The sequence below is a fragment of the Takifugu rubripes genome, chromosome 4 (genome assembly GCF_901000725.2).
Source record: "Takifugu rubripes chromosome 4, fTakRub1.2, whole genome shotgun sequence".
NCBI lineage: Eukaryota > Metazoa > Chordata > Actinopteri > Tetraodontiformes > Tetraodontidae > Takifugu > Takifugu rubripes.
In genome coordinates this window covers 13,115,044-13,137,380 of record NC_042288.1, presented here as the reverse complement: position 1 = coordinate 13,137,380, position 22,337 = coordinate 13,115,044, and the positions used below count along the sequence as shown (strand labels likewise).

Below are 22,337 nucleotides of genomic sequence, written 5' to 3'. Positions count from 1 at the left end.
GTTGGAGGTTTAGAGAAGAGGAAAGAGATTAGTTAGAAAGGGATTACCTCAGCCTTTCCCATAGTTTAGCAAGCCGTACACAAAAAACCATCTGAGTGTATTTGTGGGTCTGTTTGTGTGGGCACATGTGTCTCTATTAAGGCCCATGTGTGTGTGTCCATCACTCCCTGCCCTGCACCCACTGAGATTCCCAGGAAACTATCTGCTGCAGCAATCTCCTATTATAGCAGCAGGCTGGGGGGGGGGGGGGGGGGTGTAAGGGGGGATGGGGGGCTGAAATGGGCACCTCCCCTTTCTCTGCCTTATGGCCTTTTCTGTTGGGGGTTCAGTCGGCCTGTAGCCAGGGAGATTAGACGTGCTGCCCTAATGCATGAGTGCAACAGCCATGCTGAAAAGCACCAGGCAGACTGAGGTGAAGGTTACAAAGTTCTGCAGCCAACAAAAAGCTGCCTGCCATTGTGTGGGGATCAGAACTTATGGGAGGTGACCAGGAGCCACTTGTTGGTGCTGAGAGTGTCATTATTTATGCCCACTCAAACTACAACTCCTCGGTGCCCAACCATCCGTCCTGGTTGAGACCCCATCCACCTCCTCTGCTGGCTCTAAAACCTTCCCAGTGTGACACACCGAGAGCCACGAGTTTGCTGTCCAGATTTATAAATAGTTGAGAGGCTGTTTGTTTCATCCGCCTGACACTCGACACCAAAGGATCTCCACAGATCTACATGCTAGCTGAAGACCTCATTCTGTCCAGCATGGTGGACGCTCTCCCTGGGACGACGCCTCTATTTCTGTCTGGTCCCCTGCCCCGTGTCCTGCCGCCTGCCAGTGGTCAGATGCTCAAAATCTTGACAGTGGACTACGTAGATGCTCCTGCCTTGGACTGATGTCAATAAAAAGAGGCAGAGCTGCCAAAGAAGGCTTCCATGAGGTGAGCGGAAAGGGGCAGATCAGCAGAGATTTTGAGGAGAGAGGAAGTTCTCTGAGTTTTCAATTATGGATAGCAAACCTGGAAGGTAAGGACCCACTTTTATTTTATTATTATGATATAGTGGGAGCTCCAGAAAAATCTTTTATATGCAGCTATCATGGTTAGAAGGTGCACATACACATTTTTATCAATCCTGCAAGAGACAACTGACGTAATTCCATTTAATCAAAGTGGCGGTCGCTTGTATTTAACCGTATCCTCTCTGTTGGCCTGATTTGTGACAAGTGAAGGATTTGGTGCTGCTCACCCTTCATTTCAAACTACAGGACCCCTTAAAAAGTGAGGCCTCTCTTGGTGTCAGGTGTTAGAGTCCTGCGCCAGTCACTGGACAAAAATAAACACGCAACAAGACTCAGAAATCACACCGAGAGTCTGACACCAGAATACGGCTCTTTCCATATACCGAGATCTGCGTATTCTGTAGCTCCTGAAGTTAATATTTGCAGAATATATATTGTATAAATGAATCATTTTAAGGACAAGAAGCGTGCTCCAGAAGCTGTTATTGAACTACTGGATATCCTGAGAAAGGTGATGAGCCATCTCAGCCATGACGTTACTTTATCGTCTCTAAACATACAAATGATTTATTTAAAAAGCGGCAGAGGGAGTGCAGTCAATTAGAGGGCCACTCTCCCTTTACTGGAAGAAAGATTATCACAGAGATGGTGAGCAATATTTTATTTATAAGCTTATATTTTGGTGATGCTTTATATCCAGCAGTGTGTATTTAGATGCATTGGATGACCAGTGCACCTCAGCAGGGCCTCCGCAGATGGAGTCTAGTTACCGCGAGTGATGAGTGTGACTGGTAGCGCTGGAAAACGGAGCGCTGTCAACACACAACACTTGTTGGTGGCGTCAGATTTACAAGTCATTTTATGTTATTCGTCAAGTGTTGATAAATGAGAAACAAGCAAAAATGAGCCTGTTATTGTTGATTTTGATGGAAAGATTTTTACATGGAATATGCACAATGAATATATTTGCACACTTTGTGTGCATGCGCTGGTGTGTGTGTGTGTGTGTGTCTGTGTGTGTGTGTTATTCCCAAAAGAATTCCCGTTAGTCTATCATTGCTGTACCCAGTAGTTTTATGCACAACATGTGTGTGAAGGTCAGTGTGGAGGAGGAGGAGGAGGAGAAGGAGGATTTGCAGGACTGTTTTCAGAACCACATACAGAACATTGCTGCTTAAGACAACAATTTTAAGCTAAGCCCCACAACAAATGATCTGATGATAGATAAACAGTTAAAAGAAACATGTTTACTTGTCAGTTATGTGATTACCTTTGAGGCCTGGGCTGATTCTTGTCTTTTTCTCCACGTAGGAAAGCAGAAAATTCCAGGATTTTTTGGAAGAAGGTCAAAGTGAACGCAGTACCACTTAGGAATCTTTACAGTTTTCTGACTGTTGCCCGAAACTCTGGGCCAATCGCCACCAAGCATACTGTATAATTTTGACATCTGTTTTTTATGAATGACTGAGCGGCTGAGGACTGAGGTCGTCGTTCGCAATTTATCATGACCTCAGTGGAGAAGCGGCGCTCGAGCCGGAAGAGCCGCGGACGCAGAAAACACAGCAACGGAGCCCTCAGTGATGCTTCGAGCACTGGTTCTTTTCCAGATGAAACCGACCGCGAAGTCAGCAATTTGACAGATCGAGCATTCAGAAGTCTCTGCATCGGAGACGAGGCTGTTTACAATGACTCCGACCTCAATTTGTCTTCGCCCTGCTTTCAGAGCGAAAGGCAGAGGGCCTTCAGTCAGGGCGGCCCAGACGGAGAGAGGGAGGAGATTAAAAGAGCCGCACGGGAGAGCTTCAGTCTCAGGATGCAGCAGTATGAACAGAACTGGATGCGGGGAGGAATGTACGAGGCTCAGGTCCACAGAGATCCACAGTGCGGCCTCTATGGGGAAAGTGAACCGCTTTCTGCCACATTCCAGCACTCCTTTGTGAACCCCTCACAACAGGAAGCACTCCCGAGGAACATGGAACCGTCATCCCTCAGCAATGGAGCGACAGAGTTCAGTGTACAGCAAAGGAGGAGCCGGTCTCGGGTTTCCTCTCTCATCCAGGCTTTCAACACTGAAGGATACATGGACGGGGCAGGAAGCGATGGTAAATACAGAGAGTGGAATGACCAGGGTGTCTGGGACAGGTCAGCTTTGATCGGCATCCAAACTGATCTCGCCCAGTTGTCAACGTCGCACCAGCAAACCTTTCATAGTGGTCAGCTCCCCTCAACGGGCCCGTTTTCATTCAAAGATCCAACCCTTTACTCGTCTGGAATGGCAGCCGTGGCTCGCGGGAATGCTGACTCCCCTTTTACCAGATCCCCCCACAGCAAACACAGCGTGTCCACACAGGTCAACTGTAATTCTAATGTCTTTATTCACAGTGAGTTCAGTCCGTTCAGAGTCTGGAAGGATCGTAACCACTTTCCCCTCCAACACGGAGACGTCTCTGGGTTTTTGAACTGTTCAGAGTTCTCTCAGTGGTACGAGACGCCCATGTACAGAAATCTTTCGATGGAATCCCGACCTCAAGGGCGCTATCACTTTCAGGAGAGAGATATCGGATATCTGAGGAATAACTTCCCACCAATGGTTCCTCCCACTGCTTTCCACACCGCCATGCCGCCGAAATCTGTGTCTGTGGAGAAACGTTGTGAATCTGAGCTGGCAGGTCACCCTCCTCATTGGAACAGGCTCCCGCCACAACGTCCATCAACGGCCTCACCTGCCACGGAGATGTCCCGGCGCGTCCAGGACACCATCAGCTCCGTCAAAGCTTTCCAGCAAAAACTCAAAATGATGACAGAGCAAAGCATCGCAGCCGGGATGCAGACAAACCATCTCGATGGATTCATCAGCCATAATAGTTTAATTTATGGCAACGACGTACAAACAGAGGTGCCGACAGTTGTCAGCGGCCACACCAGCACGACTCCCTTCAGGATTAATCAGCTGGACACACCTTTTATTTCCGGACACCAAGAAGTGGTGACATCCGCGGTAACGCAGCACCCAGCTTCTCCGCAGCCCGTGGAACACCCCCCAGTGCGAGCGGAAAGCAGGGGAGCCACTCCTGATGTCAGAATGTCCAGCTACAAATCCAGAGCCACGAGTCTTCTCTTCAACCTCAAAGACAACAGGAAGAGAGTGAAAAGCACTTACAGCCCAAACAAATTTAAGGCCTCGGAGACACTGGAGAAAAACAGACAGCAGGTGATCTACGAGCCCAGAGACGCTGTGATCGACATCCCAGATGATCCACCACACGTCCTGCAGTCTTCAGCAGAACACTTCAGCGGGGCAAATATTGTATTACAGCAGTATGTAAAGCAGGGTCAAAACACTGGGTTTTCTGGTACACCATTCAATTCCCAGGCTGCCAAAGAACCCAGAGGTCAATTTTTGCAAAATACAGGTGATTATCAGACACAAGGCGAGTTGCTTCATCACCCTGGGTTTACTGGCTTCACGGTGGAAAATTGCACCAGCAGCCAGCTGCCTAATGGACAGAATCTCTATGAAGACTTCTCATCTTTTACTCCCTGTAAACAAGCAATGAGGAACAATGCAGAAGCTCAGGGAGGAGACCGATACAGACTCAGAGCTTCTTATACGTCCGCAGAAACACCAAGGGCAAATTCTCACAACAATCAAACTGGAGAATACTTAATAAGTAAAGCAAATCCTGAGCAACATTTTAATGAAACAGTGGGAAGAGAATCCACCAAGGTGAAGCATAATTACAGTAATGCGTCCTCGCAGAATAGGTGGAGGCAGGCAAACAACCAGGATGCAGAAAATATCAGCCTGAAAACAGCCATCTCTCCATGGAAACAAGAGATAACTTCTTTAATGGAAAAAGACAAACACGCACAAGAGTCTCAAAGAGCAGCCGTGATGAAGGAAGAATTAAAAGTACAGAAAGACAGAGGGAGTGGGGAAAATCAGCAAAGCAGAAATCACGAAATGGAGAAAAAAGAGCTGCGGGAGAATGGAGCGAAAAATACTCTAAATATCATACGTCCATACAGGCAGCAGCAATATGAAATCTTTGAGGACAAGCAGGCACTTCAATACACCCCACATGAAAATGAGAGTAAAGATTGGATGAAGAATTATCAAGACCGTGGAGACCAACAAAACTTTGACTTAAGCAAATACGAGTGCATGTTCGTGCACGGGGGAGATGAGAGACGGGGCAATGAAATGCAGAGTCTCCAGGCTACAGTAAGTAGACCACAGTTTAAACAGGAAACGCTGAAAAAGCCTCTATCTAACCCGGACAATGCATCTGCCCCCGCAACTGCAAACCAGCCAGAGCACAGTCAGGCCGGACAGGCCACAGCAGAACACAGAAAAGCACAACACGCCCAAGCAGAGCTGGCAGAGGCTCAGAACACGGCTCAAGAGGTGCAGCGCGGAGCAGAGAAGGATCAGATAATTTTAGCAGAGCAGGCCAGTTCAGACAAAGTCAAAGCAGGACAGACAAAGGGGGAACTGAAGGAACACAAGAGAGTACAACGAGATATCACAGAACACGCTCTAGACGAGAAAATGAAAGAGAACCAGTCAGAAAGTTCCAGAGAGCAACAGACTAAGGCAGAACAGACAAGAGAGGAGCCAAAACATGTTACTGGGGAAACAGGAGCCAAACACAGAAGAGAGCTGCAGGGTGAAACGGTCAACCCAGAACATCCTGCAGCAGAGAGGCTGAAAGAGGAGCGTCTGATGACTGAAGGGACAAGAGCTAAACAAGTTCAAACTGAGCACTCCTGCAGAGAAACTCTAAAAGCAGAGCAAGTCATTGAGAAACAGGAAAGAGAGCAAGGAGAGGTGGAACTAATTCGACTGGAAAATGTTCAAGCAGGACAAGCTGCAGCAGAGAGCAGAAAAATAGAACACACTTCAGGGACTAGAGAACATGAGAAGACCAAAGCAGATGAGGGCGAGTTCATTCCTGAGGGTCGAGTAAAACAACCTAGGACACAGAAAGGCTACCGAGTGGCGAAAAAGGCTGAGAGTCCAAGGTTGGAGCATAAAAAATTGGAGCTGGCTAAAGCATTGCTAGTAAACAGAGAGAACATGTTGGAAATGTGCACTAAACCTGCAGTAAAACTGAAAATAACACCCCAGTTGAAAAGTGAGCCGGATAAAGTTGAGCAAGTTAAGACGGAGCTGGCTAAAGCTAAAGCAGAGCTGGCTAAAATAAAGGAGAAAATGAGAGAAGAGAAAAAGGAGAAAGCCAGAAACACAGCTCCTACAAAGGATGATGGGGAAAATCCGTCGAAGGCGAATCTTGATAAAAAGGAAGAGCAGAAACATCAGGAAGGGGCAGCACAAAATCATCAACGGAGCCAAGACTTGGCTGTTGTCAGCAGGGAAAATCAAGCTGATTCTGGGCCTGATGATTATGAGCGACTTAGACAGAAATACGGCTTTACAAATACAGCTTCAATGAACAAAAATAAAATGTCTGCTGCAGAAAATGTATTGCCCACTGATAACAGCGAAACCCGATCTTTATCTCCTAATGAATTTGAGAGGAGGAAAGATGATGACTCAAAAGATAAAGACAGTCCTAAAACCAGATTTGCATCAGTTAAAACAGAGAATAAAAGGCAAGCAGACAGCTTAAAACCCAGTGATGGGACAGAAACTCCCTATGTTTACAGTGAGTCATCCAAAGAATTCAAATTGTCTAATGATTATGATTTATTAGTCGACAAAGTGAATGATGGCAGTGTTCAAATACTGGAAAAATGCAACTCTCCAAAACACATTTCAAAGCAGGGAGGTTCTGATTTGGCTAAAGTGCCTCTAGATAGAAAAAATAAATCTGCTGAACACAGTTCAGGTCCAGCTAATGACCCACATCTTACCCCCTCCAGATCTCTGTCCCATAAAGAGAGAGCCCAAACCAAGCAGGAGATTCTGACTTCCAGGATAAAAGCTTATGCTGAAAAAGAGATTTCAGCCATTAAAGAAAGCTTAGCCAAGCCAGATGGGTTTCTATCCATAGCCTTTTCCAAGTCAACGGGAGTTAGTCAAAACCCGGAGGCAAAGAGGTCCCCATCACAAGAAATGTCTAACAAACATGACAGTAATACAGTTAGGATGCAACAGATGGAGGCTTCAGGAGCACAGAAGAAACCGCTCAGGTCTCTTTCATCGACCAGCTCTGCTCCAGTTCCAGTTCAGTCTGCAGCACCCATCAGTGAGTTCATCAGTCCTTCAGAGGTCCCCAAAGAAGCCAAAACCAGCAACATAAAATTGTCTGAAACACCAATCCTGACAAAGCACAGTGACTTCATTCACACCAAAGAAGGCTTTGATGGAAATCAACTCCAAAAGAACAAGCCTAATATCGATTCACCAGTAAAATGTGAAGCGCACATGCAGCAAAACAAGGATGAAATCAAGGAAGGAACTCATGGAGCTATACCTGGAGAAGAGAAAAAGGCCCTTGTGCAAAATTCTCCTTCAGCAGCCAATCAACAGAATGTGGATCAATTAAAGACAAATGAAGCTGAAAACTCCAAATCTGAGCCAAGAGAAACAGCTGAGGAGGACTCAAGACCTTCGCTTAAATTTGTCCAGGGACAGGATGAGACACCAGCGACTGACGACAGTTTGCAGATTATGGGAATAATGGTGACGGTGAGAGAAAGAACATCGCCGCCTATGAGCAACAAGCAGGGGAAGAATAACACTGAAACTGAGCCCGGTTCAGCAGAGACAGGTCCCGACCGTCCCAGCATTGGAGGAGAAGTGAATGAAAGTGTACAAAGTGACGACACACTGGACGCCCATTCTAGGATGAAAGCAGACCAAACCAGATCTGGTACGAATGATCGTCCTGAAACTGTGAAAGATACATCAGGCACTGTGTCTGAAAATGTCCAGGAGAAATGCACTAACCTGCAGCAGAGGAATTCTGTAGGACCCCAAATGGAAACAGAATTGCAAGAGCTGCTAACTGAGGAAGGGCCGTCCTGCTCTCTACTGACTAAAACTAAAGTTATAGATGTAAATGAATCCCACCTTTACAAGCAGGACACCAAAGAAAGAGAAACCAAGGGGGGAGATGAATTAAAGCACGATGAGAAAAATCTCCCTCAAAAAGCCCATGAAAATGATAACTGTCGTGCTGAAACTCAAAAACAATTTGACTCCCAATTGTTTCGGAAGGAAGAAATGGTCGTAAATCCATCTGAGAGCCTCCACATCTTGGGCCAGATATCACCCCTACTGGCCGAACAGAGACACGACGTAGCAACAGTGACATCATTCAAGGAAAGTGGTCCTAATCAGTTATTAGGGACAGTGAACAAACACAAATGTCCAGAGGTGTCCATGAAAGAAAATAAGCTAGAAGAGAAGGTGCATATAGGCAGCATCGCCATAAGAGTGGTGCCAGCAGAAGCCAAGGATGATCCTGATCGTGGCTACGCAGAAAAGGGGAACGGTTTAAAAACTGAAGACAAAACAAACGATGGAACTCCCACAAGCAGTGAGGAGATCAAGGACAGTCAAGAATCAGGGAACATATCATCCAGTGTGAAGAACATGCCCGACTTACTGAAAAGCTTCACTGATCAAAACGCTGGAAGAAGTGAGAAAATAGTGAGTGAATCAAAGATCCAACCGATGGAGGGGGGTTATTTTCAAATAGAAAGGGTCACAGAAACAAATGTCAAACCACAGAGTAGCCAAAATCCCAAAGAGGTATGTGAACGGGATCTTCCTGGATTAAAGAAAGCAGCTGTCAGCACTGAAGGAAAACATGAAGCGTTTGCATTGGAACACGCTAAAATGAAAACAGTGGAATCTAGTTCAGAAAACGTAGAAGATGAAAACATGGAAACAAAAATGAGGGAAACAAGTTACACCGTGCCATTAAAGCAGGGTGGCAGTCCCTCGGAGATGCAGCGCGTCAGAAATACTAGGGCAGATGTGGGCAAGTCTGCTCCCATCTCAGCCCAACACCGACCCAGCTCATCAGAAAAGGAAAGACAGAGTTCGCAAAGTCAATTCGCAAGTGAAAATGTTAAAGAAAAGCAAGAAGTCAGACCTAAAACAAAAGAGAGAACTTCCACAATCCCTGAGATATCAGCCATCGCTGATTACGCCAGGTTAAAAGTCATTGTTTCAGAAGAACGGGAAAACACTATCCAGGAATTCCCACCCCACAAAAAAGAAGGATTCTTTCCTCTAATACAGTCTCGCCATAGCAGACGTCCAGTGTTCACAGCTGAGCCACAGATGCCTGCTGCGAAGGAGAGAACTTTGCCAAGTAAGACAGAGATCAGAACAAAAGTGAAGAAAGAGTCGAAACCTTTGGTGTTTCCCATCACGGAAAAAGAACACCAAAGGACCGGCATGTTTAAACTGGGAGACAAAGAAAAACAAGAGAAAAACACAGTTGTGACAAAAGAAAACCACATTGATAAAACTCGGAATCTTGATGACTGTGAGTCAAAAACTGAACCACCACCAAAATTAAACCAACATCTTCACCCACAACCAAATGAGAAACAAATGGACAACGATGACAAGATGAATGGAAGTCATCTGTCTAAGAGTGAAGAAGAAAGCCAGGAAACATGTAGGGGTGAAGAGAAAGAAACTACTACCAAGCAGAAAGGAGCAAATCACCCAAAGGAAGTGCAAGCTCCTCGAAAAAATGTGGAGGATAAAACTGAAGAGATAAAAATTAAGCAAACGATAGTGGAAAGCAGAACTTCTCTAGAGGAAGAAGGAAGAAGAGCTGCTCAGAGAGAAGAGGAGAGAAGAGCACGAGAGCGGGAGGCCACAGCTATTCTGATCAAACAGAGGTGGGAGGAACAGAGGGAAGCAGAGAGAAGAGCTGAAGAAGAGGGACGAGCAAAGCAGATGGAGGAAGAGAGGAGGAGAATAAGACAACAAGAAGCAGTTAGGTCACTGGAGGAAGCCAAAAGAAGAGCTAAATTACAAGAGGAGGAACAGCAAAAAATTAAGAACGAGGAGTGGAGCAGGCTGAAAAAGCATGAGGAGGGTAGAGCTGCTCATGCAGCACAAGACACACTATTAGAGAAGCACCAAAGTTTTATTGAAGTAGAGGAACAAAGGAGAGCTGAAGAACAGGAGCAGCAGAGAAGAGCTGCTCAGGAGGAGCAGAAAAGAAGAGCTGAAGAACAGGAGCAGCAGAGAAGAGCTGCTCAGGAGGAGCAGAAAAGGAGAGCTGAAGAACAGGAGCAGCAGAGAAGAGCTGCTCAGGAGGAGCAGAAAAGAAGAGCTGAAGAACAGGAGCAGCAGAGGAGAGCTGTTCAGGAGGAGCAGAAAAGGAGAGCTCAAGAACAGGAGCAGCAGAGGAGAGCTGTTCAGGAGGAGCAGAAAAGGAGAGCTGAAGAACAGGAGCAGCAGAGGAGAGCTGTTCAGGAGGAGCAGAAAAGGAGAGCTGAAGAACAGGAGCAGCAGAGGAGAGCTGCTCAGGAGGAGCAGAAAAGGAGAGCTGAAGAACAGGAGCAGCAGAGGAGAGCTGCTCAGGAGGAGCAGAAAAGGAGAGCTGAAGAACAGGAGCAACACAGGAGAGCTGCTCAAGAGGAGCAGTTAAGAAAATCACAGTTAGAAGAGCATCAAAGGAGAACAGCTCAAGAGGAGCAACAAAGAAAGGCTACAGAACAGGAGCATCAAAGAAGAGCTGTTCAAGAAGAGCAGCAGAGGAGAGCTGCGCATCTGGAAGAGCTTCAGAGACGAACAGTTCAAGAGGAGCGCAGGAGGAGAGCTGCCTATGAGGAACAACAGCGAAGAGCTGCAACACAAAAGCAACAGTCAGAGGAGCAGCAAAGACAAGATGTTCAAAAGGAACACCGAAACAAAGCTGCAGTAGATAAAGAGAAACAAGAGAGGGCTGTGGAAGACCAGCAGAAAAGGACTGCTGAAGCTGAGGCTCGGCAAAGGAGAGTTGCTCAAGAAGAACAGCAAAGGAGAGCTGCTGAGTTTAAGGAACAGCAAAGAAGAGCTGTTACCGAGGAACGGCAGCGGAGAGCTGCACAACTGGAGCAAAGAATGAGATCTGCTGAAGAGGAACAACAAAAGAGAGCTGCAAATGAAGAGCATCAGAGGAGAATGGCAGAATTAGAAGAGCAGCAAAGAAGAGCTGTAGAGGAGAAGCAGAAGCAAAAGACAGCTGTAAAAGAAGAGCATCCGATGAAAACAGCACATCTGGATGAACTGCACAGAAGAGCTGTAATCGAAGAGCAGCTAGATAGTGCTCCACCTGAGAAGCAGCACAGTAAAAAAGCTGATGGGGAGCAACAAAGAAAAGCTGTGATAGAAGAACAGCTACGGAGAGCTGCTGAGATGGAGAAACTGCAAAGATCTGCACAAGAGGAACAGCAAAGAACTGCTTTTCCCAAGCAACAAAGGCAGGATGAACCAAATATATCTGTTGGTGAGAAAAATCAAACAAAAGGGAGAGAGGAGGGAAGAGGTGCTCAAACATCAGAGAAGAAAACAAAACAGATTCAGAATGAATTGGAGCACCAAATTGAAGGGAAGACAGATGATAGACCAAATAGAGAAGTATGGCTGCGAGCACAGGAAGAGGACAAACGGAGGGTTGCTCATAAAGAGAAAACAATAATTAAAGAAAGAGAAGCAGCGGAAGCCAAAGTGGACAGCAGCAACATGCTTGGAGAGAGGCACTCAGCAGTGACAGACGAGAAGAGAGTAGAACAAGAGCAGATGTCAGATCAAAGAAATCATGAGATCACTGTGAAAGAGACTGACGGGGAGAGAGAAATGTTAGCAGCTTATATAGAAAAAGAGAGAGCTGCTCAAATGGAGCAGCAGAAAAGAGCTTCACAGCTGATAGATGCCCTCCAGTACTACACCATCGCCTCAGCAGCATCAGAAAGGAAAGCCAGAGAGAGGCGCTCGTGTTCCCCTGGACCTCCCCAACGCAGAAACCATTTATCAGCTCTTGAATCAACTGGGGACCATCATGTTAAGCTTTATAGACAGCAGGCCCCGTCCTCTCCTGCTCCATCGCTACCTCGGTCAAACACTTCCTCTCCTGCTCTAGGAAACAAGCCGTCAATGTTTAGGGTAAAGGATAACACTCTTAGAGGGTCCTCATTCGTCAAGTCGGTAAAGCCTCGTTTCCATAAGAGCTTTGGAGATGATTTCAGAGGTGTCTCCCCCATTGGTTCAGAGAAATTGGAGGAGGAGCAGGATGCATTGAGAAGCCGCACAGTAACTCCTCTCCATCTTGACACCGGGTCAAACAGACTCGCAGCAATAAAAGACTCGTTCCCATCAGCATATTCTTCACAGGGTTCTTCAGGCGCTCTCCAACATTACAGACCTTACAGCAGGAGGAGCGTTGCCCTGGACGAAGATGACTCTCGCTCTGTCGTCAGCATCATGTCAGAGGATGTGGAGAGTTTTGCCACCAGCGCTACAGACCTGGCTGATGTCAGAACGCTATATGAATATGAGAGACCGGAATCCTCCTGCAGCTTCAGCAGTGATATGTCTCGTTCTCTGGGGAAGCCTCCAGTCGTCCCTCCAAAGAGCGAGAAAGCACTACGCAGGGCGAAAAGGTTGACTACTCGGAGGATCAAGAAGGAGTTGTCCAAAGTTGTAGTGGAAAATCCTCTTGAAGGCTCTGTGATGCCCTCTGCTTCCTCCACTGAGGTACAGTCCTCCAGCAGGACTGCTGTAGCTACCCCTCACTCTTCCCCACCTGTCTCCCTCGCTTATGCTCCAAAGCAGGGATCTAGCTTGCCTTCCTCCCACACAGAGCCCCAGTCTTCCCTCCCTGCTACAGCCTATGCCACTGGTCCCATCTCTGTGCCGGCTGCCTCATCCCATGTGGCTACCTCTGTTTCCCTCCCTGCTGCTTCGCCTCATGCTATTGGAACTGTGACTCATGCTAATGCTCCAAAGACAATTGCTAATGTTCCATCTTCTCCCACTCTCCATCATACTAGCCACCAAGCTCCAGTGGCCAAGTATCAGTTTGAGTCCAGCTACCCCAACTCCTACCCGCTCACCCAGCGGAAGGTGTTACAAGATGTCGGGTCAGGTCAGTATTTCATGGTGGACATGCCCGTTCAAGTGAGAACCAAGACGTTTTTCGACCCAGAGACGGGAAGGTATGTTCAGCTCAAGGTCCGTGAGTCTGCCAGGAGGCCTTCCCAATCCCAGCTCCAGCAACCATATAACCCGCCTCAACCCCAACCTCACTCTGTCAAACTGCACCATCAGGACCCTCCCACTGTGGAGACCGGTGTTTTTCATCAAGGGTACCATCGGTACCCACAAGGCTATCAACCAGCAGATATCAGCACCGTGCCACACAGTAGGTCCTCAGTACCAGGAACCCTCTACCAGGACCAACAGCCTATCAGGGACAACACCAGCTGCGCGCCTGCTGCCGGCGAAATGAGACAGGACCCCGAAGAGCATTACTACAGATCAGAGAAGACGCCATACATGGACACCGTTAATGACTTAGACAGGAATTACAACACATTAGAGCGGTTCCCAGAGTCTGATGCAAACAGCCAAAGAGCAGGAAGCTTGGTTTCCAAAAACGATAACTCAGCCCACTCTCAGTGTGGGTCCCGTGACATAATAACCATGAGTGAACTGGAGGATTTTATGGAGCTATCTGACTGGTGAGAGGGTTGTTACAATTAATGTAAATCTAGTTCAATAAAAGATTGAAAATACATTGTAAAGGACCTTTTCAAGGTAGAAGCTGTGTTGTGCTGTAAAGTTGCTGCTGTAACTTAAAACTTTTTGTCACAGAAAAGTTCACCATTCCATTTGACTTTGAATGTTAGAAGCTTTTTCCTTTGTGTTTGACTATTGCTTGGTCACTTCAGCAGAAATGATGCTATCAGATGTAATAGAACAACAACAGTTGGCAACACTGGCAGTTGCACTTTAGATGTTATTATCGTTGCTTTGCTGGAGAAATCCGACGTTTCTCATTCTTTGTGATGCATGAGTTTTACGCGCAGCTTAATACTAATGGTGAAACCGACAACTGGATTATTGCTGTTTTAAAGTTTATTCTAGTCCATCTCTAAAGCTGGAGATTTGTGATAATGTATCTGTGTTGCGGTGAGAATGGAACAGTTTGACATGGACGATGAACGCACACTTCATTCAAGCAGATCGTTTCCCACCTCAGTGTCACTCAAAGTCCCTTTGCCGATGTTAAGTAAATAAACAACAGTGGCAATACAAAACAGTGTGGCTGCAGGTTCATTTCATTTTACACATTTCTTTTCATCGCCATCTTTTCGATTCATAAAATGTACCCTTGGCGTAAATTACTCGAAATGAAAACAATCTTTCCAAACAAATTACAACTGAATGCACAGCGAAAACTCCTGCGGGACAAAAATAAAGAGATCGGGTGACATAAATTCATATCTCCTACTGGCATCAAATTACAGAGATTGCACTAGTTAAATGCCTGCATTGTGATTTGCCTTGCTTCATAAACTCTGACTGAATGATCTATAAGTGTCAACCTCCACACTGGAGATACCTAAAACGAGACCAAACGCCAGCCCACACCTTTGCAGCTGTGGTCCCCAAACAACCCATGTTGAAATGGCCCCTATTTGAGGTTTTTAGATGGTGTTTCATGTGCTTTTTATTTAAATATTTGTGAGGCACGTTGGAAATTGTGTGGATTGGATTTGCTGGAGAAGCACTTGCATGGTGCCACCGCTGCAGGGCAGAGGCGTGTGAGACTTGAACCTGACACTTGACCAAAAACCCAACAGATTCTGGAAAGTTTGACATTTAGATGAGAATTTAAATGCACCCTCTACCACCCCCTCCCCCAAAAAACAACATTTTTTTTAATCTAACTTTGAAAAACAACTGAAAACAGCTTCACTGTGCACGATTCGCTGCTCCAGAGCCTTTGAAGGGAACCTACATAAGACCTGAAGGGTGAATGTGTTGTGTAATTCCATTTGGCTTTGGCAGAAGTCGTAGCGCCAGCAGAAGGCCTGCCTCAGCAGTTTATCCTGCCCAATAAAGCAGCAGGCTTCATACCTCTGGGGCAGTCTGACAACCACAGCCAGAGACAAGCCCATGCCACTGTGCCCAGCAGACAGGGAGAGGTCCCAGCAAACACGCAAGCAAACACGCAAGCAAACACGCTCACATGCAGCTCAAAGCTGTCAGCATTGATATTTGCTTGACTTTTAATATGATATGATATGAGATTTTTTTCACATCGATGTTTATGATGCTGTTTTGTGCTGGAAATGCACACTCAGCACTTGGTTCCCATATGCTTCTTAAAATGACAGTGTGTCAGGCACACGCACGCCAGAGAACCACAAGACCTGACCATCGCTTTAGAGGTCTGGACTTTCGGGCCACGAGCCAAGGCGCCTCACAGAAACACAGGAAATGACATTTCCTAGGTTTTTAGGACAGAAGGAGAGAGAGAGAGTGAGGGATGGAGAGAGAAAGACAGAGTGAGAGAGTGCAGGGAGAGTGAGTGGGAGTTTCTAAGTGGGAACAGAGCATTTACTGTTTCATATTACAGGGAAAAGAGGAGAAAGAGGAGAGGAGTTAATGTGTGTAAGGGCTCTGGTGGGCTGTGCAGCCGGGCTCTGTTTCCAGTGCAGTTGCTTGTGTAAGTGCTGTGCAGTTGTCTGGGTTTATGGATTCGCTGACCGGGGAAAATGTTCTTCTCTGTAGTGGTCCTTGTCCTGACTAAGGCTCTGGTGGCAGGTAAGCTTACCTTGATTACAGCAATAGAAACCAGCACAAAACGCACAGTTAGACAAGAAAGTGAGCGGTCATCCGCGCGCTCGCTCGGAAGCCATGCATTCTGAGTGTACTGTGGAACTTTGGTGTGGAAAATAATGTGGAAAATACCGGAGACAGGGCAGCTCTTGGCATGGTTTTCACAGCGACAAGTTTTAACTGCACCAAAATATCTGACACTGCAGCAGAGCAAATGCATTCTGCAGTTGCTTTTAGGCCAAGTTGTTTCAATTACTTCTGTTAGAACACTTAACACTGCAAGCCATCCCATCGAATAGAGGAAACTGTGTGTTTTTGATTTCTTTGTAGGTTCTGATATTAGAGTCTCGCTGCTTTTGTTGTGGCTTCAGTGTAGGAGGGACCCTTGGGGTGATACCCGAATGTAAACAGCAACTAAAAGGACAACCAAAAGCCCAGATGGTGTCTGTTATGCTTCTTTTTGCCTGTTCGCATTTATTCCATACTGGGGTTGAACTTTTCCCACCTGTAGGTTTTCCTGCTCCGTACATGTTGCATCCAGATTTTGTGTCCCTTCTACACAGATGTGACCTATCTGGCAGCAAAATATAAAGCCAGTCCCGAGGGAGACGTAAAACATGACTAAGAAGTATAAATATCACCGGGACGGGGGGGGGGTGAATGTGGGACTCATCCTGCTAAACTGAGTATTATCCGAATAGTTTAGTTGATGTTGATTGTGTATTTTGCCAGCAGAGGTATGTCACACCCTAAACGTGACGGTGACCCCGGGGCCTAGCGTGATGGTTCCTGAGAAGGACAACTTGACCCTCTCCTGCCTGGTATCTCAGAGGAAGAGGAGCGGCAGCGTCCTCATCCTCCGTTGGTTCTTCACCCCTCACGCTGGTCCCACTCTCCCACCCCCCACCTCCCCCACGCCCGCTCCGCAGCAGCCCTCCCAGTTTCTCATCGCAAAGTTGGGCATCAAGAAACTGAAGCTGTATGGGAACTACACCCGGCGGTTCCCCCAGCCGAAATTTCGTCTGTTTGAGGAGACGGAGGGGGAAGCGTATCGGCTGTGGATTCTCAACGTGACCAGGGTGGACCAGGGCTTCTACAGCTGCAGAGTTCAGGAGATTCGCAAGCACAGGAATACGTGGAGAGCGTCGTCTAACGGCAGCAGCACCATGCAGCTGACAGGTAGGCCTAACTGAAGCCCACTGATGACTACGTCAGCTCATTGGTTAGCAGCTCCGTATATCTATCTATTTTCTATTTTAAAGTGCAAAATTCATTTATTTGAAGCAGAGCAGGAGCCTCATTCATCAACTTATATTGTCAGTTAAAATGTGAGGTGGGACTTCTCTCCATGGACTTATCTTACATTCCTTGGAGATACGCTGCTATTTGGAAGCAGAGCTGTTCAAAGGGGAGAGAAGCGTCGAAAGGACAAAAGGGCACGTTCGAAAGTGTTGCCTGTATTTTTGGAACTCACCATTTGCTGTAGATTTGTGTCGCGTGTTTAAGGGTGACCCCAGTCCTCTGGCATTTCCATGTCCAAACAATGAGCTCACACGGTCAAACCACACTCGACAATATCTCCGTGTGTGCGAGTGCTGGCAATAAAAAGGTAGAGTGTTGCTGAGCCGGCTCCGTTTAAAAAAAGAGTCCAAAACGCATGACATCAGCACTCTGGGTCTACGTTTCTGCAAGGCTCAGGAGAAAATTTAGAGGAGAATGATTTTGCAGGGGAAGTCCAGTCCAGTCCGTGCAATTATCTCTTATTATTAAAACATCCAAATTGCAATGAGCTCATTAATATAATAAAACATCAGTGGAATTCCATAGAAGATATTAGCTGTCCTGTTGAGTTAGCTGGTTAATGTTTGAAGACGCAGCTGTAGGTGCGACTACATCTGACCTGGCGTAAATACCTCGGAGTCAAACAGAGACGTCAGACAACGCCCTGCCTCCCATATTCAGGCCGGAGCCCCAGAGAGGAAGCCACACAACCGCAGGCATCTCCCAGTCCCACTGACCAAAGAACCAGGAGCAGGAAAGCTGATATTAAAACAGTAAGCAAAGAAAACACTAAGATAAAAAATGAATGCAGGGATACCCCAACCCCCCCACTGTGTCTGGGATGATTTTAGTCCTGAATTACCTTGAGTTGGAACATTATCTTATGTAATACGTACTGTGGTTCGTGGATTATCTCTGTTATAGAGAAAAATACCCCAAAATCTGGTGGAGACTTTAGATTGTGGCTCAAAGGTCAAGGAATCCAGGCCAATAACCCGGAATCTGTAAAGAGAAATGATTTGATCAGATCAGAAACGTGATATTGGTTATTAATAGAGTTCAAAAGAATGCACTTCTGGGGGAAACTATCTGAATTTAATATCCTGGTAATGCTCAGGCAGAAGCACATTTAAAAATTCATCCATCTTCTTCATCATTTGGGAAATTTCTGCTGCCAAGTTTCATCCTCATGATTAATTAATAAGCACTTTTGACAATTTTGCAGGCAGGTGCAGCAGTTTAGGAACGGGCTAAAAGTCAATTAGGTGTAAATATCTTATCATTTCTTATTAATATGTTTATCAAACTGTGTTTAAAAGATATTAAAAACGCATTACTGCAACGGAGGCTAAGTAATTTATGAACACGCAGCCTGTGTTCACTCTCCTCCACCTCTTGCTAAATACCCCTGACCTACACACAACCCATCATTCACGGGGAAACGCTGCCGACCTTCGAATCCAAAAACACAAACCTCTGCATCACAAAACAGTCCTGAAACAACCCAGAGAAGGAAAAGGGGGAGAGAGCGACGGAGAGCTGTGGGAATGGTGCAAACGCCGGAGCCAGGCGCGCCCGCATGTGCGAGCGTGCGCGCAAGTCTCCCTCCATGACAGCAGTTATTATATTTCTGGAAACCACTGAGACTGTTTGTTGTACTGGGTCACTACCCTCGGACAACAGCAATTTACAGAAATACTTTGTCTGGGCGCCGCTTCCTGCGGTTTGCTCCCATCAATAGTGTCTGTGTTGACTTTTCCATCAATTCCTCCTCCAGTCCACAGAACTCTTGAGGACGGGGCCGGCGTCGGGGTGTGGCGCCTGTTTGCAGGTACAGTTTAAATCCGCGGCCCATCTCCTGCTTTATTTTGGAATAAACCCTGCTCCCTGATGGCGTGCGGTGTGTTTACGTTGCAGATGTGTATCTGTGCGCCGTGCTGATTTGCTCTCTGGGCTTGTTGTCCATCTTCCTCTTCACGCTCATCCTCGCCTGCCAGTATTTACACAGAAGACACCGGCTCAAAGGTAGAAGCGTTGAGTTCTTTCAGATTCACATTTGAAGATCTGGACCCACTTTCATACCATTTTTCTTTTTCTTTCATGTACAGCCAGTTACCTTCTGGTCAAATGTCCAGAAAGCAGGTACAGTAGTCCAATTGACAGCTTCATGGGTGATAGAAATCTTTTTTTTTTTAAATATAAAATATATTCATACATATGATGGTTTTAAGTCGGGTTAGCGGCAGCTGTAGCGAGCAATCGTCTCTTGTTGCATGCAGCTCTGGAGAGACGGTAACCAGCTCCAGCAGCTCCTCCAACTCCTCCCCAAGAGCCCAAAGGAGAGACACAAGTAGGAAAACTGACAGGAGACCCGCTGTAAAACCACCTGAGCCCCCGGAGGAGCCCCCACCGCACATACCAGTCAAAGGTAAAGTGATATTATGAGGGCAGGCTGTAACCCTTGTTAAATTCTTTTGAAAATTTCTGTCCCCCCGTCCCCCTTCCCCTCCTCATCACAGGGCCCCCATCAGTAGACATGACTTATTAGAGCACAAGAAGAGGGGGAAAAACAAAGCAAGGGTATTTGGAAAGTTTAATTGATTTCTGATGCTAAAACTCTGAAACCAGATGTTTAAAAAAAACAGTGTGGATCAAAAGTGGTCAGAGGAGCGATCCGGTTCAGCTCTGATAACAGGTATCAGTCGCACTTCAGAACACCCTGGAAGCATTAGAGCCTCAGCAGGCAGGTGGGGGAGTCAGAGAGAGGATAAAAGGAAAAAGGCTCTTTTAATTTGTACAACACATCAGTCAAACTTCAGATTCTATTTATTTTTGTTAAATATTGAATTATTTCTTTCCCCTGACACACACACACACACACAGATAGCCTTGTACTTCTATCATTGTGAGGACTTTCATAAACATAATGCCTTAGCCATCCCAACCAACCCCCAACCCTGACGCTGCCCCTGATCCTGACCCTGCCCCTGACCCTGACCCTGACCTAAACCCAACTCTTGCCTCAACCTTAAAACCACATGTTAGCCCTCAAATTGTCCTTTGAAGCTTTGAGGACCAGCCAAAATGTCCTCGCTTCCCAAAAAGTCCTAACTTTTCTATAGTAAAATGCAGATGTTGGTACTTGTGTAGCAAGAACGCGCCCACGCATGCACACATGCACACCAAAATGTTTTGGAAGCTCAGCCTGTTGTGTTCTTTAAGTCCATCAGGACATCTTCCCTTTCATTTTTTTTCAGTCCCAGTTGCTGCAAAAAGACCCCAGAAACCCAGAAGGTTAAAGAATCCCAGGACTTCCGCCCCTGTGAGTCTCCCCAAAAGACCTTCATTCACTTCCTGCGTAAAATTATTCGCTAAACATCTGTTTTACTATATTCATTAACTTTTTTGCAGGCTCTCAGATGGAGACAGCAAATTACTTTTAAGAGCGCTTTATTGTTTTTATATCCATAATAAAAATGTCTCGGAAGACCGTAGAAAAATTAGAAGAATCTAAGAAGAATCATTGTTTCATTTGCTGATCTAATTAGTCATTGGCTGTTATTTCAAACGCCATAACCACGTCTTCCTTCTCCAGCCTCGGGCGTCGCAGGAGGAGAGCCTGACATATGCAGAACTGGAGCTGGTCAGACCCAGGCCAGAGCCCCCGGCCTCCTCCAGAACTGACCCCACACCCTGCAGCCCCGACACCGTCTACGCTCAGATCCTCTTCCAGGAAAAACAGCTGTAAATGTGGAAGCCTGTGGATGTGGCAGCTACCTCCCGGTGAGGGCAGAGCTGCCAGAGCGCCATCCGGAGGACTGTATTTGGCACTTGCATGGCCGTACGTGTGTCTAATGAGGTTTCTGTGCTTCTTCGGCACAGTTCCATTCCAGCGCAGCAGTTTTGGTTTTTATAATTCTGTTGTTTTGTTTGTTGGCATCATCGGCCTGCCGGCCAGATGTTTGTAAGAATGCTTTCACTGTTAACTTTCCTGTAGAAACTCAGGAGACCAAGAAACGGTCGTCGAGGCTCTCCTGCCGCAGTGCCACGAGGCAATCTAATACTCTTACTGCATTTAGAATTACAGGTCCAACCCCCCAAGGATAAACACATAAGCCTGGGTCTGAAAATAAAGGATGCCTTTTCTTGATTGCTATGAATGATGTTGTAAATGACGTAAGTGTGGATCGGAGAACAATTATTCAGGTATTGTAATTTAGCACATTGTTCAGGTACTTGCATTTTAAGTGTTTTTCCTTCACTTGAGTGAATTTCCTTTTTTCACAGTATTTGGAGGCAGATTTCCTGCTTTTGACATTATATTTAATTAATAATTTTGTTCCAGCAGATCGATTGAATTTATTTTAATTGGCAATGGCAATTCAAGAGGAAAAAAAGAAAACATGAGCCTCCAATACATTTTATAATAATGTTATTCTTCTGTTTCTGCTTTTAATTTTTAAGTATATTTATTGTCAGGAAATGTAATTAATTAAACTTGATGTTTATCATTAATGTTTTTAACAGTTTTAATAAAGTAGCACTCATGTGGATATATTTGAAAAAAATAAATAAAATGATTGTATGTTTCTTTTGAAATTGTGAAATTTTAGACACATTTAGCAGCAGAAAGCAAAACTATTTCTCAAATTTTGTTTCAGTAAATGAGCTCCAAAATATTTTGACTCCTGTTTGGAATGTGCTCCTTTTGGCTCTAGTTGGCGGGAAATTTCCCCAAAAATCAGCAACAGACGGTTGTTTTAGCGGGGCAAAAGTACTGTCAGCAGCTCGGTCACTTCCAAAAAAAAACCCAGAGCTGAAGAGTGGTACAGTACCAAGTATCGTACTGGTCTCTGATAAGGAAACAATTGGAGGCACGTGAATAGATCGTATTTATTTCCCACTGCAAAATCTAAAGTTAGAGATTGAAAATAAAAACAGTGGCGTTATTGTGCACCCAGATTTAGATTTCCTTCTGCAGCCTGTCGAGGCTCCTGCGTCTCATTTTAAAGTGTGAGCCTGGCAACTCATGCACCTTGAGAGCAGCAGCCATTATAATCAATGAAAGGTGGAAGGTGAAGGCCATTTTCTGAAGGTCATCATGAGCAAAATGGAATATGTGTGTGTGTGTGTGTGTGTGTGTGTGTGTGAGTGAGTGAGGGAGAAAAGACTAAGAAAGAACATAATGGACATCTACAAAATCTCAGAGAGAGAGAGAGAGCGAGAGAATAATAGAGAGAGAGCAGCCGTCCTCCCCCCACAGCTCAGACTCAAT

The 22,337-nt window shown here is 46.0% G+C and overlaps 2 protein-coding genes across 5 annotated transcripts; both read left to right on the top strand.

Annotated features, from left to right (window-relative positions):
* The first annotated feature begins 913 nt into the window (after positions 1 to 913).
* Positions 914 to 14,248, top strand: c4h10orf71 (chromosome 4 C10orf71 homolog). 2 transcript variants are annotated; one of them, XM_029834880.1, is made up of 3 exons: positions 914 to 1,016; positions 2,323 to 12,688; positions 12,985 to 13,147. In XM_029834880.1, exons 2-3 carry the CDS (start codon positions 2,516 to 2,518, stop codon positions 13,015 to 13,017), a joined length of 10,206 nt encoding a protein of 3,401 aa, XP_029690740.1. In that variant the 5' UTR covers positions 914 to 1,016; positions 2,323 to 2,515; the 3' UTR covers positions 13,018 to 13,147. The 2 variants fall into 2 exon arrangements, with proteins under 2 accessions (XP_029690740.1, XP_029690739.1); XM_029834879.1 differs by having other exon boundaries at positions 2,323 to 14,248.
* A 1,320-nt stretch (positions 14,249 to 15,568) lies between these two features.
* vstm4a (V-set and transmembrane domain containing 4a) lies at positions 15,569 to 21,654 on the top strand. Of its 3 annotated transcripts, none has more exons than XM_011603384.2 (8): positions 15,569 to 15,766; positions 16,517 to 16,960; positions 18,840 to 18,893; positions 18,980 to 19,087; positions 19,171 to 19,204; positions 19,342 to 19,490; positions 20,320 to 20,384; positions 20,658 to 21,654. In XM_011603384.2, the coding sequence occupies exons 1-8, from the start codon at positions 15,718 to 15,720 to the stop codon at positions 20,808 to 20,810; spliced, it is 1,056 nt and encodes a 351-aa protein (XP_011601686.1). In that variant the 5' UTR covers positions 15,569 to 15,717; the 3' UTR covers positions 20,811 to 21,654. The 3 variants fall into 3 exon arrangements, with proteins under 3 accessions (XP_011601686.1, XP_011601685.1, XP_011601687.2); XM_011603383.2 differs by having other exon boundaries at positions 16,514 to 16,960; XM_011603385.2 differs by having other exon boundaries at positions 15,593 to 15,668; positions 16,514 to 16,960.
* The last annotated feature ends 683 nt before the right edge of the window (positions 21,655 to 22,337 follow it).

Excerpts from the sequence above, each read along its gene's own strand:
- c4h10orf71 (XM_029834879.1), top strand. The coding sequence starts at position 2,516 with ATGACCTCAGTGGAGAAGCGGCGCTCGAGCCGGAAGAGCCGCGGACGC.
- vstm4a (XM_011603385.2), top strand. The coding sequence starts at position 15,608 with ATGTGTGTAAGGGCTCTGGTGGGCTGTGCAGCCGGGCTCTGTTTCCAG. Across the intron at positions 18,894-18,979 it reads GGTGTGGCGCCTGTTTGCAG|ATGTGTATCTGTGCGCCGTG; the intron begins GTACAGTTTAAA and ends TTTACGTTGCAG. Across the intron at positions 19,491-20,319 it reads ACCGCACATACCAGTCAAAG|TCCCAGTTGCTGCAAAAAGA; the intron begins GTAAAGTGATAT and ends ATTTTTTTTCAG.